This window comes from Bubalus kerabau, chromosome 3 (assembly GCF_029407905.1).
Source record: "Bubalus kerabau isolate K-KA32 ecotype Philippines breed swamp buffalo chromosome 3, PCC_UOA_SB_1v2, whole genome shotgun sequence".
NCBI lineage: Eukaryota > Metazoa > Chordata > Mammalia > Artiodactyla > Bovidae > Bubalus > Bubalus kerabau.
In genome coordinates, this window is record NC_073626.1 from 125170799 (window position 1) to 125187884 (window position 17086).

Here is a 17086-nt window from a genome sequence, read left to right on the forward strand (position 1 = left end):
TGCAGCAAAGATCCAGCACAGCCAAAATCTCAGGCAAGGGTTTTAAAAAAAGACTCTGCACTTACACTGCAAGGGGTACAGTTTCCATTCCTGGTTGAGGAACTAAGATCCCACATGCTGCATGGCACAATCAAATAGTAAGAAAAAAAGAAAAAAAATCACAGGGGACAGAGAGAAGATTCTGCAGCTTATACAGAGAGGTGAGTAAAAGCTTGCGAAACAGAATGACATGGCAAGTCCCGTAACACCAGATGCCAAAATAGAAGACCTTCAAAATTCTGGGGAAACAATTTTCAACCTAATTTCTATGCCCAGGAAAACTATAAGTTAGGTGTGAAAGCTGAACAAAGATATTTTTAGGGACTTCCCTGGTGGTCCAGGGGCTAAGACTCTCACTCCCCATGCAGGGGGCCAGGCTTTGATCCCTGGTCAGGGCACTGGATCCCACATGCCACAACTAAGACCTGATACAGCCAAATAAATAAATATACTTAAAATAAAAAAGATATGTTTAGATATGGAGTGCAAAAGAATGTAGCTTCCATGCATTCTCTGTTAGACAGATACTAGAGGATGAACTCCAACACAACCAAAGAGTAAACCAAAGATAGGGAAACAAGAAGTCGAGGTATAGGATTTGTGGAGGAAATGAAGAAAAACTCAGTGTGAAGGTTAAGGGAGTGAGTGAGTCTACAGAATGACCAGAGGGCAGAGCAAGAGGGCAGAAAGCTCCTTTAGAAAGAACACAGGATAGTAGATTATGTTAAATGGCATATCCCCCTCCACCCCAAAGGTTCATATCCTTGGAACCTTAGGTATGACCTTTCCCTTTCCTGGAAACAAGGTCTTTTAAGGTGTCATTAGTGAAGATGAGGTCATATTTATAGGGGCCTTAATCCAGTATGACTGTTATTTTTTTTAAGAAGGCACTGAGACCCACACAAAGAGAGGAGACACAAGGGAAGAAGACCATGTCGAGATGGAGGCAGAAATTGGAGTGACGCTCCTACCAGGCAAAGAAGACCAAGGACTGCCAGAAACTGGGGCAAAGGCATGGAGCATGTTGCCCCTCAGAGACCTTAGAAGGGATTGGCCCTGGCAAAGCCTGACTTTGAACTTCTCGTCCCCACAGTGGGGAAGAATAAATTTCTGTTGTTTTAAGCCAGTGGCAACTTGTTACAGCAGCCCTAGGACACTAATAGAGCAGGAATAAACCTAACAAATAGGACTGATAGATGACATGTTGTTGCCTTTGATGATAGGAAACCTGGCACTGGATGCTTTTCCAGTTCGGTTGAGAATTTGGGAGAATTAATGACAGCAACATAAAATAAGTCAATTAAAAACGACTCCATAATTTTGGGATTAACATATACATACCACTATATATTGTCACCCTACTTGTTTAACTTATTTGCAGATTATATCATGCAAATGCTGGGTTGGATGAAGCACAAGCTGGAATCAAGATTGCAGGAAGAAATATCAATAACCTGATATGCAGATGATACCACCCTTATGGCAGAAAACAAAGAGGAATTAAAGAGCCTGTTAATGAAGGTGAAAGAAGAGAGTGAAAAAGCTGGCTTAAAACTCAACATTTAAAAAACTAAGATCGTGGCATCCGGTCCCATCACTTCATGGCAAATAGATGGGGAAACAATGAAAACAGTGACAGACTTTATTTTCTTGGGCTCCAAAATCACTGCAGATGGTGTCTGCAGCTATGAAATTAAAAGACGCTTACTCCTTGGAAGAAAAGCTATGACCAACCTAGACAGCATATTACAATGCAGAGACATTACTTTGCTGACTGTCTGTCTTTCCAGTAGTCATGTATGGATGTGAGAATTGGACCATAAAGAAGGCTGAGCAACACACAATTGATGCTTTCAAACTGTGGTGTTGGAGAAGACTCTTGAGAGTTCCTTAGACTGCAAGGAGATCCAACCAGTTCATCCTAAAGGAAATCAGTCCTGAATATTCATTGGAAGGACTGATGCTGAAGCTGAAACTCCAATCGTTTGGCCACATAATGAGACGAGCTGACTCATTTGAAAAGACCCTAATGCTGGAAAAGATAGAAGACAGGAGGAGAAGGGGGTGACAGAGGACCAGATGCTTGGATGGCATCACCAACTCGATGGATATGAGTTTGAGCAAGCTCTTGGAGATGGTGAAGGACAGGGAAGCCTGGCATGCTACAGTCCATGGGGTTGCAGACTCAGACATGACTGAGCGACTGAACAATGACATTATATAAAGCAATCAACAAGGGCCTGCTGTATAGCACAGGGAACTCTATTCAATACTGTGTAATAACCTATATGGGAAAAGAATCTGAAAAAAAGTAGATACATGTGTATGTACAGCTGATCCACTTTGCTGTACACCTGAAACTAATGCGACACTGTAAATCAACTATACTCCAATATAAAATAAAAATTAAATTTAAAAAATGACTCCATAAAACATAAAAAATCAAATATTGGAAGTAAAATGATTTTACACCACTTGGCTTGGTAGTGAACAATATTTATATAGACATAATGATGTATACCAGTCCATACTAAAGGAAATCAGTCCTGAGTAGTCTTTGGAAGGACTGATGCTGAAGCTGAAATTCTAATACTTTGGCCACCTGATGCAAAGAACTGACTCATTTGAAAAGACCCTGATGCTGGGAAAGACTGAAGCAGGAGGAGAAGGGAACGACAGAGCATGAGATGGTAGGATGGCATCACTGACTCGATGGACATGAGTTTGAGTAAACTCCAGGAGTTGGTGATGGACAGGGAGACCTGGTGTGCTGCAGTTCATGGGGTCGCAGAGAGTCAGACATGACTGAGCAACTGAACTGAACTGAATGATGTATACATTGAATATGATTTGTGTGTGTGTTAGTCACTCAGTCATGTTTCACTCTTTGCGACCCCATGGAGTGTAGCCCACCAGGCTCCTCTGTCCATGGGATTTCCCAGGCAAGAATACTGGAGTGGGTTGCCATTTCCTTCTCCAGGGGGTTTTCCCGACCCAGGGACTGAACCCGGGTCTCCAACATTACAGGCAGTTGCTCTATCATCTGAGTTATGAAGAATATTTATATAGACATAATGATGTATACATTGAATATGATTTAGCCCCAAAATGTGAACAACTCTAATGGGAAGATGGAGGTGGTAGATGAAGAATTTTATATCCTTCCCTTCCATCACAAGGAGTCAACCAATAATATCTCAGATGGACAAATCAAGAAATAGTAGAATATCGTTTAGAAATATGAGAGTAAATATTAGGAGGAAGAACTGAAAAATTGGAAGGCAGAAGTGAGAGCCTTTTCATGGCACTTTTTTTTTTTTTTTTTTTTCATTTTAGGCTGACATTTTATTTTTTAAGGAAGTTTATCCTCTTTTTAAAATTTTTAATTTATTTTTTAAATTTTTGGCTGTGCTGGGTCTTTGTTGCTTTGTGCAGACTGTCTCGAGGTGCAGAGAGCTGGGGCTACTCTTCGTAGTGGTGCAGGGCTTCTCACGGCAGTGCCTTCTCTTGTTCCAGGCGCACGTCCTTCAGTAGTTGCAGCACACAGGCTCTGTAGTTGTGGTTTGGGGGCTCCAGAGCTTGGACTCAGAGGTTGTGGCACACAGGCTTAACTGCTCCGTGGCGTATGGAATCTTCCCAGACCAGGGATCAAACCCATGTCCCCTACATTGGCAGGCAGATTCTTATCCCTGTGCCACCAGGGAAGTCCTAGACTTGTACTTCTATTTAATTCTCTAAACCAAGTGCATGTATGACATTGATAAAAAAGTTCTTTACCTAAATTCTGGGTCAGTTCAGTTCAGTTCAGTCGCTCAGTCGTGTCTGACTCTTTGTGACCCCATGAATCGCAGCACGCCAGGCCTCTCTGTCTATCACCAACTCCCAGAGTTCACTCAAACTCAAGTCCATCGAATCAGTGATGCCATCCAGCCATCTCATCCTCTGTCATCCCCTTTTCCTCCTGCCCCCAATCCCTCCCAGCATCAGAGTCTTTTCCAATGAGTCAACTCTTCGCATGGGTGGCCAAAGCACTGGAGTTTCATTCCTTCCAAAGAACACCCAGGACTGATCTCCTTTAGAATGGACTGGTTGGATCTCCTTGCAGTCCAAGGGACTCTCAAGAGCTGGGTACTTTTGGCAAATAGGGACTCTGAGGGCCACTTGTTTATTATTATTTGTTTTACATCTTTAATAATGAGTCAGTGGAAAATAACTGCTTAAATTATGGTTTTAAGTGTGGCCCTTGGGACAGTGGTGTCAGCATCACCTGGGGCCCAGTGAGAAATGCAGAATCTCAGGCTCCACCCCTGCCCACCAGACCAAGACTCTGGCCAGGGGAGGGGCCCAGGGCCGGGTGGGAGGACATGCCGTCTGCATGATTCCAATGCAGCTCCAGCTGGAGGAGCACTGGTTTGAGTTCCCTCTGTGAGTGGGAGGGAGCTTGATTCATCTACGAAAGCCTGAGGTGTCACACTTTTCTGGGCACAGACTGACACTCCAGCCACCTTGAAAAAGTAAAAGTTCTGGATAAGTATTAAAAATTTTAGATGCCTATGCCTTCTGACTCAGGGGCCCCAATTCCAGGATTTTCTATCACATATGGAATAAGCTTTGCCCACAAAAGCACTCCTCACTGTGTTATTTGTCACAATAAAAAATGAGAAACAATCTTAACGTCAAAAAAATAGGTATTTGGTTATATACATCCACAGAGTATTAAAAATGCTTATTGAAGATTTGAAAGAATATAGAGCATGCTTCTGTGTTCAAGGAAAGAGGCAAGATTCAAAATTCTACATACAGGATGATTGTAACCAAGTGGGAAAAACTAGGAGTATAAAAAAGTCTGAAAAGAAACCCCAGAAAATGTTCAATAGATGAGACTATGGCAATTTTTTTTTTCTAATTTGAAAAAAAAATTTTTTTTGCAAAGTTTTATGGTTGACCACATACTCATTTAAGCAACTTATCTCAGGGCCTGGGGCAGGGAATACGTACAAACTGAGGCAGCGGCTGCTGCTTTTGCAAGAGAAAAGCCTTTCACAGTTGGAAAGCTTTAGACCTTCCTGAGTCCCTTCATGTCCCCTTGGGGTTGTGCAGGCAAAAAGGCTGGGAGAGAAGGAACTGGTGCTGTTTTATGTGTGGCTCTAATCCCAGGGCCTGGTATATAGTAGATGCTCAATAAATATTTGAGAAAGAAAAGAAGGTTCTCATCTCATTAAACTTCCTAGGAATCTGTGATGGAGATATTATCACAGTGTAATTTTGTCTCCTTGCTAGACTACAAACCCCTTGAGTGATGGAACTGTTTTTATTTTTGGAATCTCTGTAAGCCCTTCTGAGCACAAAGAAGTGCTCAAAGAAAGCTGAATAAATTACAATCCTGATATTATAGATGATGAAACCGTCCATGTTCATTCAGGAAAATCCTGCCAGATCTGGGAGTCAAGGCTCAGGGAGCTGGCTCCATATTGGGGATGTTTGGGGCAGAGTTGGCTGTATAAGGCAAGTCCCTTGTCCCAGACCCTCTGGGGCTACTGGCCAGTGTGGAAATCCAGATCAGCAGGGCCCTACAGCTTCCGCTGGCCAAGGGTCATGTGTTAATCAGACTGTCAAGAGTTCAGAAGCAGGAGAACTTGGCAAACTCTGGCAGTTCAGGCAACTTCCCTGACGGTCTGATGGAGGCAGAACCCTTGCACATGATTTAGACAAGCAGAAAAGACAGTGGAGGGCATTCCTGGAAGGGGCACTTCTTAATTAAAGGCACCAAGAGGAGAGTAAATGAAGCTAATGGCTGGTATACATGACTACCTCTGTAAGCCTGTGAGTCACTCACAGAAATCTGACTCCGTCTAGAACCCAGTGGGTAGTTTACATATGTTTATCAAATGAACAGTTGAAGGATGGATGGATGGGTGGCAGGTGGACAGATTGATGGACGTGTGTATGCCTGGAAGGATGGATAGATGTTTGTTTGTGGCAGAGTAAGAGTTACGGGGCTTTGCAAAGAGACAGGCCTTGGTTTGAATCTTGACTCTGTTCTTGTCCACAGTGTGAGCTGAGCATATTATGTCATGTCTCTGAGCCAAGGTTCCTAAGAGGCCTCTGGAGGTTGTTGTGATGATTAAAGTGCTCAGCTCAATGCCTGGCATACAGTAGGTGCTCAAGAAATCGAAATTGTTATCACCTTCACTGGCCAGAAAGGAAAGGGGGAAGAGAAGAAACGGGACCTGCAGTTGGCTGCCTTGCTACCATTTCCTCTCCTGCCTGGACTGAATCCTGAATTTCCTTTGAGAAGCTCTGTGGTTTGAGTAGCTGAAGCCAATCAGAGGATTCCACTCCCTCAGGCCCCTGTGACTGGTTCAAGGATGTGTATGACACAATCAGAGTGAATCTGAGTATTTGCTGGAATGCTGGGACACAGCCTCTTTCTTTCATTAGATGTACCAATGAAGCCAGGAGGAAGCCCAGAAGCTGCGGACAGTTACACTGGGAACACCAGCCTAATGATAACACTGATGTTACAGGAGGTGAAGTAGAAAAACAAAAAGAAATGATGTTGCGCTGCTGGATTCAGCCTCGCCTGAATGGTGATCCCTGGACTTGTCAGTTATATGAACCAATTAATTCCTCTTAAGTTTAAAGCCTATCTAAGTCAGGTTTTCTGATAGCTACAGTTAAAGCACCCTACCTGATACAGAAAGGAGGTGAGAATGAGGACATACGAATGGAAAGTCTAGGGAAGATAAGGCAACAGGTGTTGGGGGTATCAAATCGTAAAAGGCTTTGGATGCCAGAAATCAGACCTAGGTTTTAGCTATTATTTCCTATTTGACAGGCAAACTGAGGCCAGAGAGTTAACCATCAAGAAGCTTGTCTAAGAGCACACAAGTTCACTAACTTAACTAAGTGTGGAGCTGAAACTGGAACCCAAGCCCTTATTGCCTCAGTGCCCTTTCCCACCTGTCACACAGTCACCATACCCTGGAGAACATACCCCATCCGAGGGCCACAAATCCCTGGAGCCACTTCCGTTCTGAGAAGAAGGAGATGACAAGGAGCGTGTGAAGATAGAGGCCTTCCACCAGCAGCCAGGAGTAGTTGGCCATGATGCAGTACTGGAAGAAGACCATGACCAGCTTACAGCCCACCTACAAAGACAGGCAGCTGAGTCACAGGCCAGCCATCCTGGGCTTCCCTCCAGAGGAAGGAGGGCCAGGCAGCCAGGCCACAGAGAGCATCTCTCAGGCTCACAGCCATCCCCTCTGGCCTTCCACTATCAGAAGATCAGGTTCATAGATGTCTCTAGAATGCAAGTCCAGAGGCCAGCAGGCTCTGTCAGCATAGCCAATGGGTGTGTGACATTCAAATTCTGGAACTGGCCACCAGTTATCAAACTGTGTCAGATATTGCCCAATTCCCAACAGCAAATGAGGGCATTTTTCAGAGGAGGAACCTGAGGCCTAAAGAGGGAAATGGATTTCTGAGCAAAAGGTTAATAAATTTCTTTCCTGGTTAAGTTTCCTAGAAATAGATGGAGAAGGGACAAGTACTGATGAGAGAACACAGGACTCCTGCCTGCACTGCATCTGGAATCCAAACCTTGAAACATTCAAGGGGGTGCCATAGGGTGGCCTTGCCTGCCGCCGTGACTTAGCTGACAGCCATGTCCCCTGTCGGGGTCCCAGGAAGCCATGCCTGCAGGACTGTGGGGCACAAGGCTTCCATGCCCTCACGGCTTCCATTGCACCCTATGAGGGTCTCCCTTCCTTTCATCCTCTCTTCCTACTCTTTCCCTGAGGACAGCTCGGGGATGACAGCTCCTGGGATGGCCAGAGGCTGCTGACAAAGTGCAGGAGGGTCACGGCCGCAGAGGAGGGCCCAGGGCTGCCCTGCTGGCCAGGTGTTCTTCCTGCCTGTGGTCTCCTAGAGACTCTGATTCCAGGCATGGCCCATGGCTGGCTGGTGAGTCTACAGTTTAGAAGAACCTGAAAAGGTTCCCTGCTGGGCACTGCTGGACTTCACTGGTCAGTGATGAGGTGGGGTCAGAATCTTCTAACTCCAAGCTGGTACTCTTCTTTCATCCTGGAAATCTCCCTGACACACAGGGGCCCAGCTTGAGGGACCTCTCAGTTTGAGTCAGAAAAAACACACACATACATATGCATGTGAAAAACTACAAGCAGTATATAAACGTAACAGAACTATAAGCAATTACAGATGTGAATGGTGGGAAGCGACAGGTGGGCTGATTAAACCAATCTCAATTTCCAGTCCCCTTTACCCTTGCTTGCCTCCACTATGGAGACTATGATAGTAAAAAACTGAACTTCCAGCTTCCTCTGTAGTTAGACGTAGTCACATGACACAGTTCTAGCCAGTGAGATGTGAACACAGTCTTGGGAAGCACATTATTTTCCAAATGAAAAGCCAAAGCCTCCCAAACAGAAAAATGTTTAACCTTGACTTCCCTCCTTTTTGCCTGAAACATAGATGTGACGTGTGGGGTTGCAGCAGTCATATTGCTAACACACAGTATAAAGCATGGGATCAAAACTGGCAGAGCAGACAGGGAAAAGGACTGTGTTCATTGTGGCAAGGAGCCACTGTGCCACCTCTGGGTTGCCCATCTGTGGACTGCTTCTGTGGGGCACAACACCCAGCTGTTTAAGCCACTGATGTATAGTTTTATGTTACGTACAGCAGAAGAGATTCTCAAATGATACACAGAGTGATATTGCAATGAATGAAGACTCCTCTGCATGTTCAGAAGGAGGAAGAGGGTGAGATTATGTTCTGCTGCACATCTGGGCACGCAGATGCAGACCTGTCCAGGGTGCACTCATCTTTTTCTTTCTACAATCCCAACCATCTCTAGACTTCTGTCATCTGTCTACATTTGGAACTTGGCAGGAGTAGAGGAAGGAGGAGCCTTGCTATGTGTCTAATACCCAGAGAGGCTGATCCACTCCGGGACACTGGAAGTTGAACAGTAGCCCCATTGGCTTCTCAGCAAACTGCCTTCATAGGAGTCCCTGGCTGCATGTGTGGGGACATGGGACTCCTTGAACCTCCTATTCCAGCCCCAGTGCTGGCCCCTTTGATTCTAGGCATTAAATCCAGCCTCAATGAATGGGGCTGGGGGGAAGCAGGCAGGCCTGGCCACACCATGGGCCATATGGGCATGTTACCCTGTGGGCATCGCAGTGGGTGGCATCGTCAGAGGAGAAGAGCACAGCATCCTTGATGAAGTTCGACAGGGCACGCAGGATGAAGGACACAAAGAGGTGCATGTGGATGTAGTTGCGGGTGCAGTGGAGCCTCCTGGAGAAAGAGAATGCAGGGCCATAGGTGGCAGAGCCGGAGGGTTCAGCTCAGCACCCCCACCCCCTACCCCATGCACCAGGGAAACCCAGGTACTGGACGTGGCATCTCTATGAATCTCCCTGTTGGCAGAACCCGAATGAGAGGCCAGACCCCCAGTGGCCAGCCTACTCTGTTTCATGCTGCAATTGAAAAAAAAAAAAAAAAAAAAAAGCTGAGATTATAAGAGTGAGATTCGATTCTGCCTCGACCACCTCCTGCAGCTCCCAGAATTGTTAGAAGGGAGGGTTGGGAAGGGGGCATGTGGCACAGAAAGTACACAGGCTGTGGGGAGAAATCAGATCCAGGCTCCGTCTCTTTTCAGCTACACAACCTAATTGAGCAAGGCTTTCACCAACCAGAGCCTAGGTGTCCCCTTGTGGTAGGGGCAGAAGGCTGTCACCTGTTCCCCTCCTTCTCTACAGGAACCAGGCTCTCATATGGGGTACCTATTCCAGCTCTGGGTACAGACAACTCCACTCCCACCCTCATGAGAGACCTGACTAATCAGAGCACTCCTCACCTGGCTGTGGTGATTGGCCCAGGGCTGGGCACGTGACCCAAGCCTGCTCTCCCAGGACTTTCATTGCAACTAATGGAGAAAGGGGTCTCCCTGCCCTGGTGTTGCTGAGCTAATAGAATGTGCCTCTGCAGCTGCTGGTGGTTGTCTCTACTGTCCCTGCATAAAGCCTGCCTGAAGCCAATGCAGGGCAAAGCAATGGTAGGAGACAGACCTAGTTCTGCTCATACCTTTGAGCACCTAGACATACCTGAAGCCAGATGCCCCTGAAATTGTCAGTTAAATGCTTCAGGTCACCTTTGCTTTTCTTAAGATGTTTTAAGATGGACTTCTGTTTCTTGCAAACATGAGTCTGGCTAGTATATCTGTAAAATGAGGGTGATACCTATCTCTTACATTGTGTGAACATCAGAAATAATACATTTAAAGCAACCAGCACAGTAAGTTCTTAGTGATGTCCAGTAAATGTCAAATGAATGAAGGGATGAAGGAGGTCACAGAAACTTCAGTGTTTTGCCACAGGTAAGCTTTAGATCTAGAGAAGACAAAGTGGCACACCAGACCTCCCTTCTCTGGTCTGAGCAAATAAAAGAGACCCAAAGTGCTGTGCCTGGGGAAGGCTAGGGAGATGGAGAGCTGGTACCTGTTCTTACCGAAAGGCACAGAGGATACTTAGGGCAACCAGGAGCATCACCAGGGAGGAGCTGTAGCCCACGGTGTACATCATCTTCAGCTTCAGTAGGTACTCGTACTGCAGAGAGAGGCCTGTGTCAGCACCTACCACCGGCTAAATCTGCCATTTCACCTGCTCCAGGTGGCTGGAACCCCTTCAACTCTGACTGCTATTCTGTTCATACCCCAAGGACACAAATTCATAGACGCATGATATCTTGGCTTGGGAAAAGACTTTGGGCATTATCTGATGCTAGTTCAAACTTCTACCCCACACACAAGGCCTCTGATTGCCATCCTGAATTCAAGTCTTTGCTTGAATACCTCCAGGGATGGTGTCTTCACTGGGTATACAGCAGTGCAAAGTATTAGATTTTTTTTCTCAAATGAATCTAAAATCCATTACTTTTAAATTGTACCTGTTGGTCACTTTTCTGCTTCTGGAGTCACTGCAAATAAAGTGAATCTGTCTTATACCTAAAGCCTATCATTATTTTATTTTTTTCTCATTTTTTTAAGTATCTTTATTTAATTTATTTAGATCGTACTGTGCGGCACGTGGGATCTTAGTTCCCAGATCAGGGATCGAACCTGTGCCCCCTGCAGTGGAAGCACAGAGTCTTAACCATTGAGCCACCAGGGAAATCCCTTTTTTTTCATCATTATTTTAAAAATAACTTTTTCATGGTAGAATAGCTTTAGACTTATAGGAGAGTGACAAAGATGCTACAGAGAGGTTTGTCCTTTCGGAATACAGCTCTTCTGCCCAACTGTTCCCCGCTTACTCAGCATTCAGTATTCCCTATGTCTTTAATCTCTTTCCATTACCCACCACCATTTTCCTCAATTAATATGCTACAGTTTGTGAATGTCCTCCTTAAACAAGACACCCTGAACCAGACGCTTGAAAAGCTACAGATCTACTGTCTGACCAGGGAGAAGTAGAGTGGGACCCGGTTTATACACGGCAATCCCTGTTCTACACACTGCACTCCTGTTAATGCAGCCAGGCAGTCATTGGCTTATTCAGCAGCCACTACACACTACTGGCTCAGCTTTGACTCAACATCTCAATGGAGTGGAATGATGTACATAGGAATAAATGTAAAGACCTGTATTTTTTAGGTTCAAAAAATAAATTGTACAACAGTCTCTAAAAGAACCAAAGAAATAAAGAGTAAAGCAATAATGCCATACCATTTTTTTTTCTTACCAACCAAATTAACTAATATTTAAAAGTACTAATATTCTATGTAGGTGAGCTTACATGGTGGTGGTGGTTTAGTTGCTAAGTCATGTCTGATTCTTGTGACCCCATGGACTGTAGCCCACCAGGCTCCTCTGCCCATTGAGTTTCCCAGGCAGGAATACTGGAGTGGACTGCTATTTCCTCCTCCAGGGGATCTTCCTGATCCAGGGATCGAACCCATGTCTTCTGCATTGCAGTTGGTCTCCTGCATTGCAGGCAGATTCTTTACTACTGAGCCACCAGGGAAGCCTCAGATGAGGGTACAGTGGGAGTGAAAATTGGCTCAGTCTCTCTGGAAAGTAGCACAGATCAAAAACCACAAGCATTCCTTCTGACTTCCCTTCTACCTCTAGGAATTAATTCTAAGAATTATCAGAAATATAAAAACATATTTATATATAGAGATGTTTATCACAGAACTATTTTTAATGAAAAGCATGCAAATGCCCAACAACAGAATAGTTAACTAAATTCTTTTAAATTCAAATTATTTCAAAATTAGGCTATATTAAAATGCTACTTATCAAGAGTTTCAAAAAATGTCAGGACATAACATAATGCTAAGTGAAAAGGCAGAATACAAATTTTACAGGTACAGTGTGATTTCTGCTTTATGCAAAGAAAAGTGTTGTTGAATTGTATGACTCTTCCCTTTTTTGAAGACCAAAAAAGATTGAATATTGGTCATCTCAGGTGGTTCAATCTCACACATATCCAGAAACAAGATTGTAAGGAGTTGTGTTAGATATTATTAGTGATTAACTTTGGATTACAAACTGGTGGATACAGTCATTATTTTCATTTGTATTTTTTTCTGTACTTCTCACTTTTCTTCAGTGTTAAGTATTGTTTTGCAACCAGAAGGAAAGGGTAACAAGAAAACACCAGCACACAGATACCGTTGAGGAAATCTGACAGGCGTTTATACAAAAATGACCTTGAGGTTTGAGTGGCCCACACTCCATGGTGTTAAAGAAGTGTATGCAGAGGGAACACAGAAAGGCTTCAGAGTCAAGAGACAAGGGTTCCAAACCTAGGACTGCTACTACTCACCAGTCCTGGGCAAATCACTTGAGTTCTGTGTGACCCTAGGCAAATCACTAAACTTCTCTGGGAGCTTCAGATTCCTCATCTGTAAAATGGAGATGATATCCACCGTGCAGGCTTTTTGGAAGAGCAGATGTGGTATCAGGTAGAGTATCTAGACAATGCCTGGCCCTTAGAAAACACTCAGTCCTTGTTAATTTTCTCCATCTTCACCCTCTACCCCACTATCCACTGTTCAGCCTGAGTCAGCAGTCTGAGACTGTTCCATACTATGAAGTATGAGGCATGAGGTAGCTGCTAGAACAATTAGGCCTCTTCTCGGTTTCATTAATGGAGTGCTGTGGAGCAGCAAGCCACATTGGAATGTCTGGAGTGTTCCAGGCCTGGGTATGTTATTTGAAGAGGAACATTAACAAACTGGAGCATTTCCGGAGGGGGGTGGCCATGTCATCTGAAGAGTGCATTAAAATACTTGAGTACACCACATCCTGAAGGAAACAAACTTAGGGAAGAAGGGTATTAACATGATTGATGTATAAAAGAGTCAGACTGAATTGTAAGCTCCAGAAAGGGCAGAAGTTATCAGAAGGTAGATTTGACTCAGAGGGACCAAAATTCTTCTGACAGCAGAGGGGACTTTTTACAGGTTAGCTGCCATGTGACACTGCCCTTCCCCACTGAGGTGACTGCAATTCCAGGAGCCAGGAGCCACCTCTCAGGAATGAGTGCGGGGAAGCAAGAGGGCAGCAGGTTGCATTGGGTTAATGGTTCCTAGCCTTTAGGATTTCAAAGAGTAGTGAAATGTCAAAAATCTGGAGACTGATGTGCCATCCCTAGGATCTTGCCATGTGCGGGACACACCTTAGAGCTGAGGGTACCAGCTCACTCAGGAGACACCTGGTTTTGCAGTCCTGGGTCAGGAGCAGTGGGTCACCCTGTGGCAGCGTGAGGAGGCATGGATGACAAGTGTGGAGGGTCCAGGCTGAGTATCCCATGCTGTCCTGTGGCTGGGTTACTGTCTGCCAGGTGACCCTCAGGGCATCCCAGCCAGCTCTGCCTTTGTCTTTAAGATCTGACCCCAAAAGAGCCCTGTTCCCCCAAAGCCAGATGTGACCTCAGTGCCCTCAACCTCTGCAACACCTGCCCCCAGAAGGCTAGGGGTCCAGAAGGAAGCCTCGCTGCCGTCAGTCCTGGATGAGGCTACCTGTCTCTTTGCTGTGTGTCCTGACTGGGTCCTGTCCTTCTCCATCCTCTACATTAGGAGACAGCAGACATTTTCCATAAAGGGACACACAGCAAACACGTAAGCTTAAACACTCCATCTCTTTTGCAACTATTCAATTCAGCCCCTGCAATGCAAATGGATGTGGCTGTGTTTCAATAAAACTTTACTTGCAAAAGCAGGTGGTAGGCTGGATTTGGCCCAAGGGCCCTAGTTTTCTAACCTCTGCTCCGGGTAAAGAAAGTCAGCTTTATGTACCCACGTGGCAGCTTTGCCTGGTCTTTCTGCTAATCTGAGTCCACTGTTGGCAACTGGTGCATGCCAAGTCAGGAAGTTGCAAAAAGATAATCAGTAAATACATACTTTCACAATCATTTGATTAAAAGATAAAAAGACATTTTAACACTCAGAAAGGATGATTCAATTCTCAGCATAAAAGACTAAGTTTGTGGGGAACTCCTTGGCAGGGCAGTGGTTAGGACTCCACACTTTCACTGCCAAGGGCCCAGGTTCAATTCCTGGTTGAGGAACTAAGATCCCACAAGCCACACAGCCAAAAAGAAAAAAGACAAAGCCTGTGCTTGTCTGTGGTCTGGCATTAGGGACCAGTATATCCCATGGTCTGGAAAAACTTATACCAATCTTAGGGATTCTAATATTTTTTTACATGAGCTGAAGTTATAGTTGGTCTTCTTTTTTTTTTTTTTTTTTTTTACTATTTTTGGGCAATTAATTTTCTCAGTTAAGTCCAGAACTTTGCATTTATCTTTGTTAAATCTCTGCGCCTTCTCTGGCATTTTAGAGTTTCAACCCAGCCATGAATATCATGGTTCCAGCCCTGGCCTTTGTTCTTATCCAGCTGACTAATGTTAGCCAACAGTTCTTAAGTGTGGCTTCAACAGAGATAACTCACAAAACCAAAAGCTCTTTAGGGTCCTCAGTAATTCCTAAGGATATAAAAGGGTTCTGAGGCCAAAAAGTTTGAGAACTGCTGGTTCAAGCCATGCATGTGTCCCATCCCTCTGCCAGGAAAGGTGCAGAGGTGGACAGGCTCAAGTCACATTGGGTCAGTGAGATGTGAGAACGGGCTTACTGGCTGTTTGCATATGAAGCTTTCTTGCAGTTAGCCAGAGAGGTCAGGCTGTCCCTCCTCCTGGACAAGCAGGCCTGGGAGTCTGCGGCTGCCGTCATCGGCACACACATGACAACAGGATCCCAGCCCCAGGATAAGTCACCAGGCTAGCAGGAAGAGAGATAGGAAAAAAACCTCGTCCTGAGTGGCTTTGGGGTGCTGCTTCATTACAAGCACCCGATGCCCATCCCCTGCATCCTAGTTATATGAGCCACATTAGCTTATGAAGCCCCTTGGAAGTTTCTGTCACTTGCAGCCTACGCATCCTTCTGAACCTCCATCCTGCCATCCATTATACATCTGATCCTTCTGCATCTTATGGACTTTACAAATGTGATCCACATAAGCCTCCTGTCTTCACATAGGTCAGAGACAGAGACGGAAATCTACAGAGGTCTGGGCCCATCCACTGGCCCTCTAAGACCATGCGTAATCCCTATTAAATTATTCCACCTGGATCTGAAGACCTCCCATATCTTCCCTAATTGGATGATAAAGCCCTGGGAGAGAAGGAACTCCATCCCCCACTACCGTCCCCCACCCAATCTCCTTCAGGAAGGACTCTGAACCGAATGGCCTCTTCAGGGCGCCCACACGCCAGCATCCTCTCTTAAACCAGGCCTGCCTGCAGCTGGGTGCTCCTGCCTCCTGGAGCCTGAGTCTCCTCTGAGAAGGGACCTTTGTGAGCAGGTGCTGTGGCCTCTCACCCTTCCCAGCACTTCCAGGGCTCACTCTGCTCCTCCTGACGAGCTCAGGACTATTACTCACCCCATTTTCCAGATGGAGAAACTGACCCACAGAGAGGCTACATCCTCCCCACCCCCACCAAGGCCACAGGGCAAGTTCAGACTCACCACTGGCCCAAGCAGTTAGCCCCAGTCACTGCGCTTTGGGTTTCATGCCAACCTGGCCGCGGCATCCCCAAGGCACGTGGCAGTTCTCACTGTGCCACGGTCCTCAGGGACATCCCCTCGAGGCTGGTGGGCCAGGACAGAGAGCTGGGAGGGTGTGGAGCTAAGAAGGGCAGCCCTGGGTCACCTGACCTAGCCCTGGGCTGGCTTCACTCTATCTCCCCAGGCACCTCCACCCCACGGGGAGGCGTGGCAGGCTTACCCGCTTCTCGTTGGAGGAGTCATTCACATTGACCCCACAGGCCAGGTCAGGTCTGGGGAAGGTTTCTGACCAGCCGCCCTGTGTGCAGTTCCGGAACATGGAACCTGTGGGGACCAAGCATTCTGTGGTGAGCAGAGGGACGGACTGATGGCCAGGTTTCTGGGTGCCTTGCCCACCTTAGTTGCAGGTGGAGGGAGCTTCCTTCTGTCACTCTGTCCCTTTCTCCGAACCACACAGGGCAGCTCCAATTGCTCAGTTGACCCTTGAAGCCTTTGTAAGAGTCAGTCCGGAAAAGTGGCAGGAAAGGTGTGGGCAGACAGCCCGAGTGGGGATGCACGTGTACATGCGAGACACAGAGCCGCGGTTCTGGATCACTTGACCTGCAAACCTGGTGGGCCCTGAACCGTTAGCCGCCCCCAGCCTCTGAGCACTGCTCATCTCCCCCTGGGCCCCCACTGCCTCACCCACACTCCGCGCCCCACACACCCTGTGCCAGGCACCAGGCTCCACAACGACGGAGGTGACTGACACATGTCCCAGGCCCCAGGCCCAGCACAACTTCCAGGGTCACTGCTCAGCTACCTGGGTGCCCCTCAGAGAATAATAAAACCTTCCTCTGGCAGGCATGGCAATGCCTCCAATGATGAGAGAGGCCGTATACAGTGCATAAGAACAGCAGGTTACACACCCCAAACCAAACAACACTGACCTCACACTAATGACCATGTG

The 17086-nt window shown here is 46.3% G+C and overlaps 1 protein-coding gene across 1 annotated transcript in view; it reads right to left on the reverse strand.

Annotated features, from left to right (window-relative positions):
* SCTR (secretin receptor) overlaps window positions 1-17086 on the reverse strand; it is a 67307-nt gene that overhangs the window by 16572 nt on the left and 33649 nt on the right. The window contains exons 6-9 of the mRNA XM_055574445.1: window positions 16358-16461; window positions 10576-10673; window positions 9231-9363; window positions 7037-7190 (exon numbers count right to left, since the gene is read on the reverse strand). Of these exons, the coding sequence (XP_055430420.1) occupies window positions 7037-7190; window positions 9231-9363; window positions 10576-10673; window positions 16358-16461 (489 nt within the window). The remainder of the gene's footprint in view (window positions 1-7036; window positions 7191-9230; window positions 9364-10575; window positions 10674-16357; window positions 16462-17086) is intronic.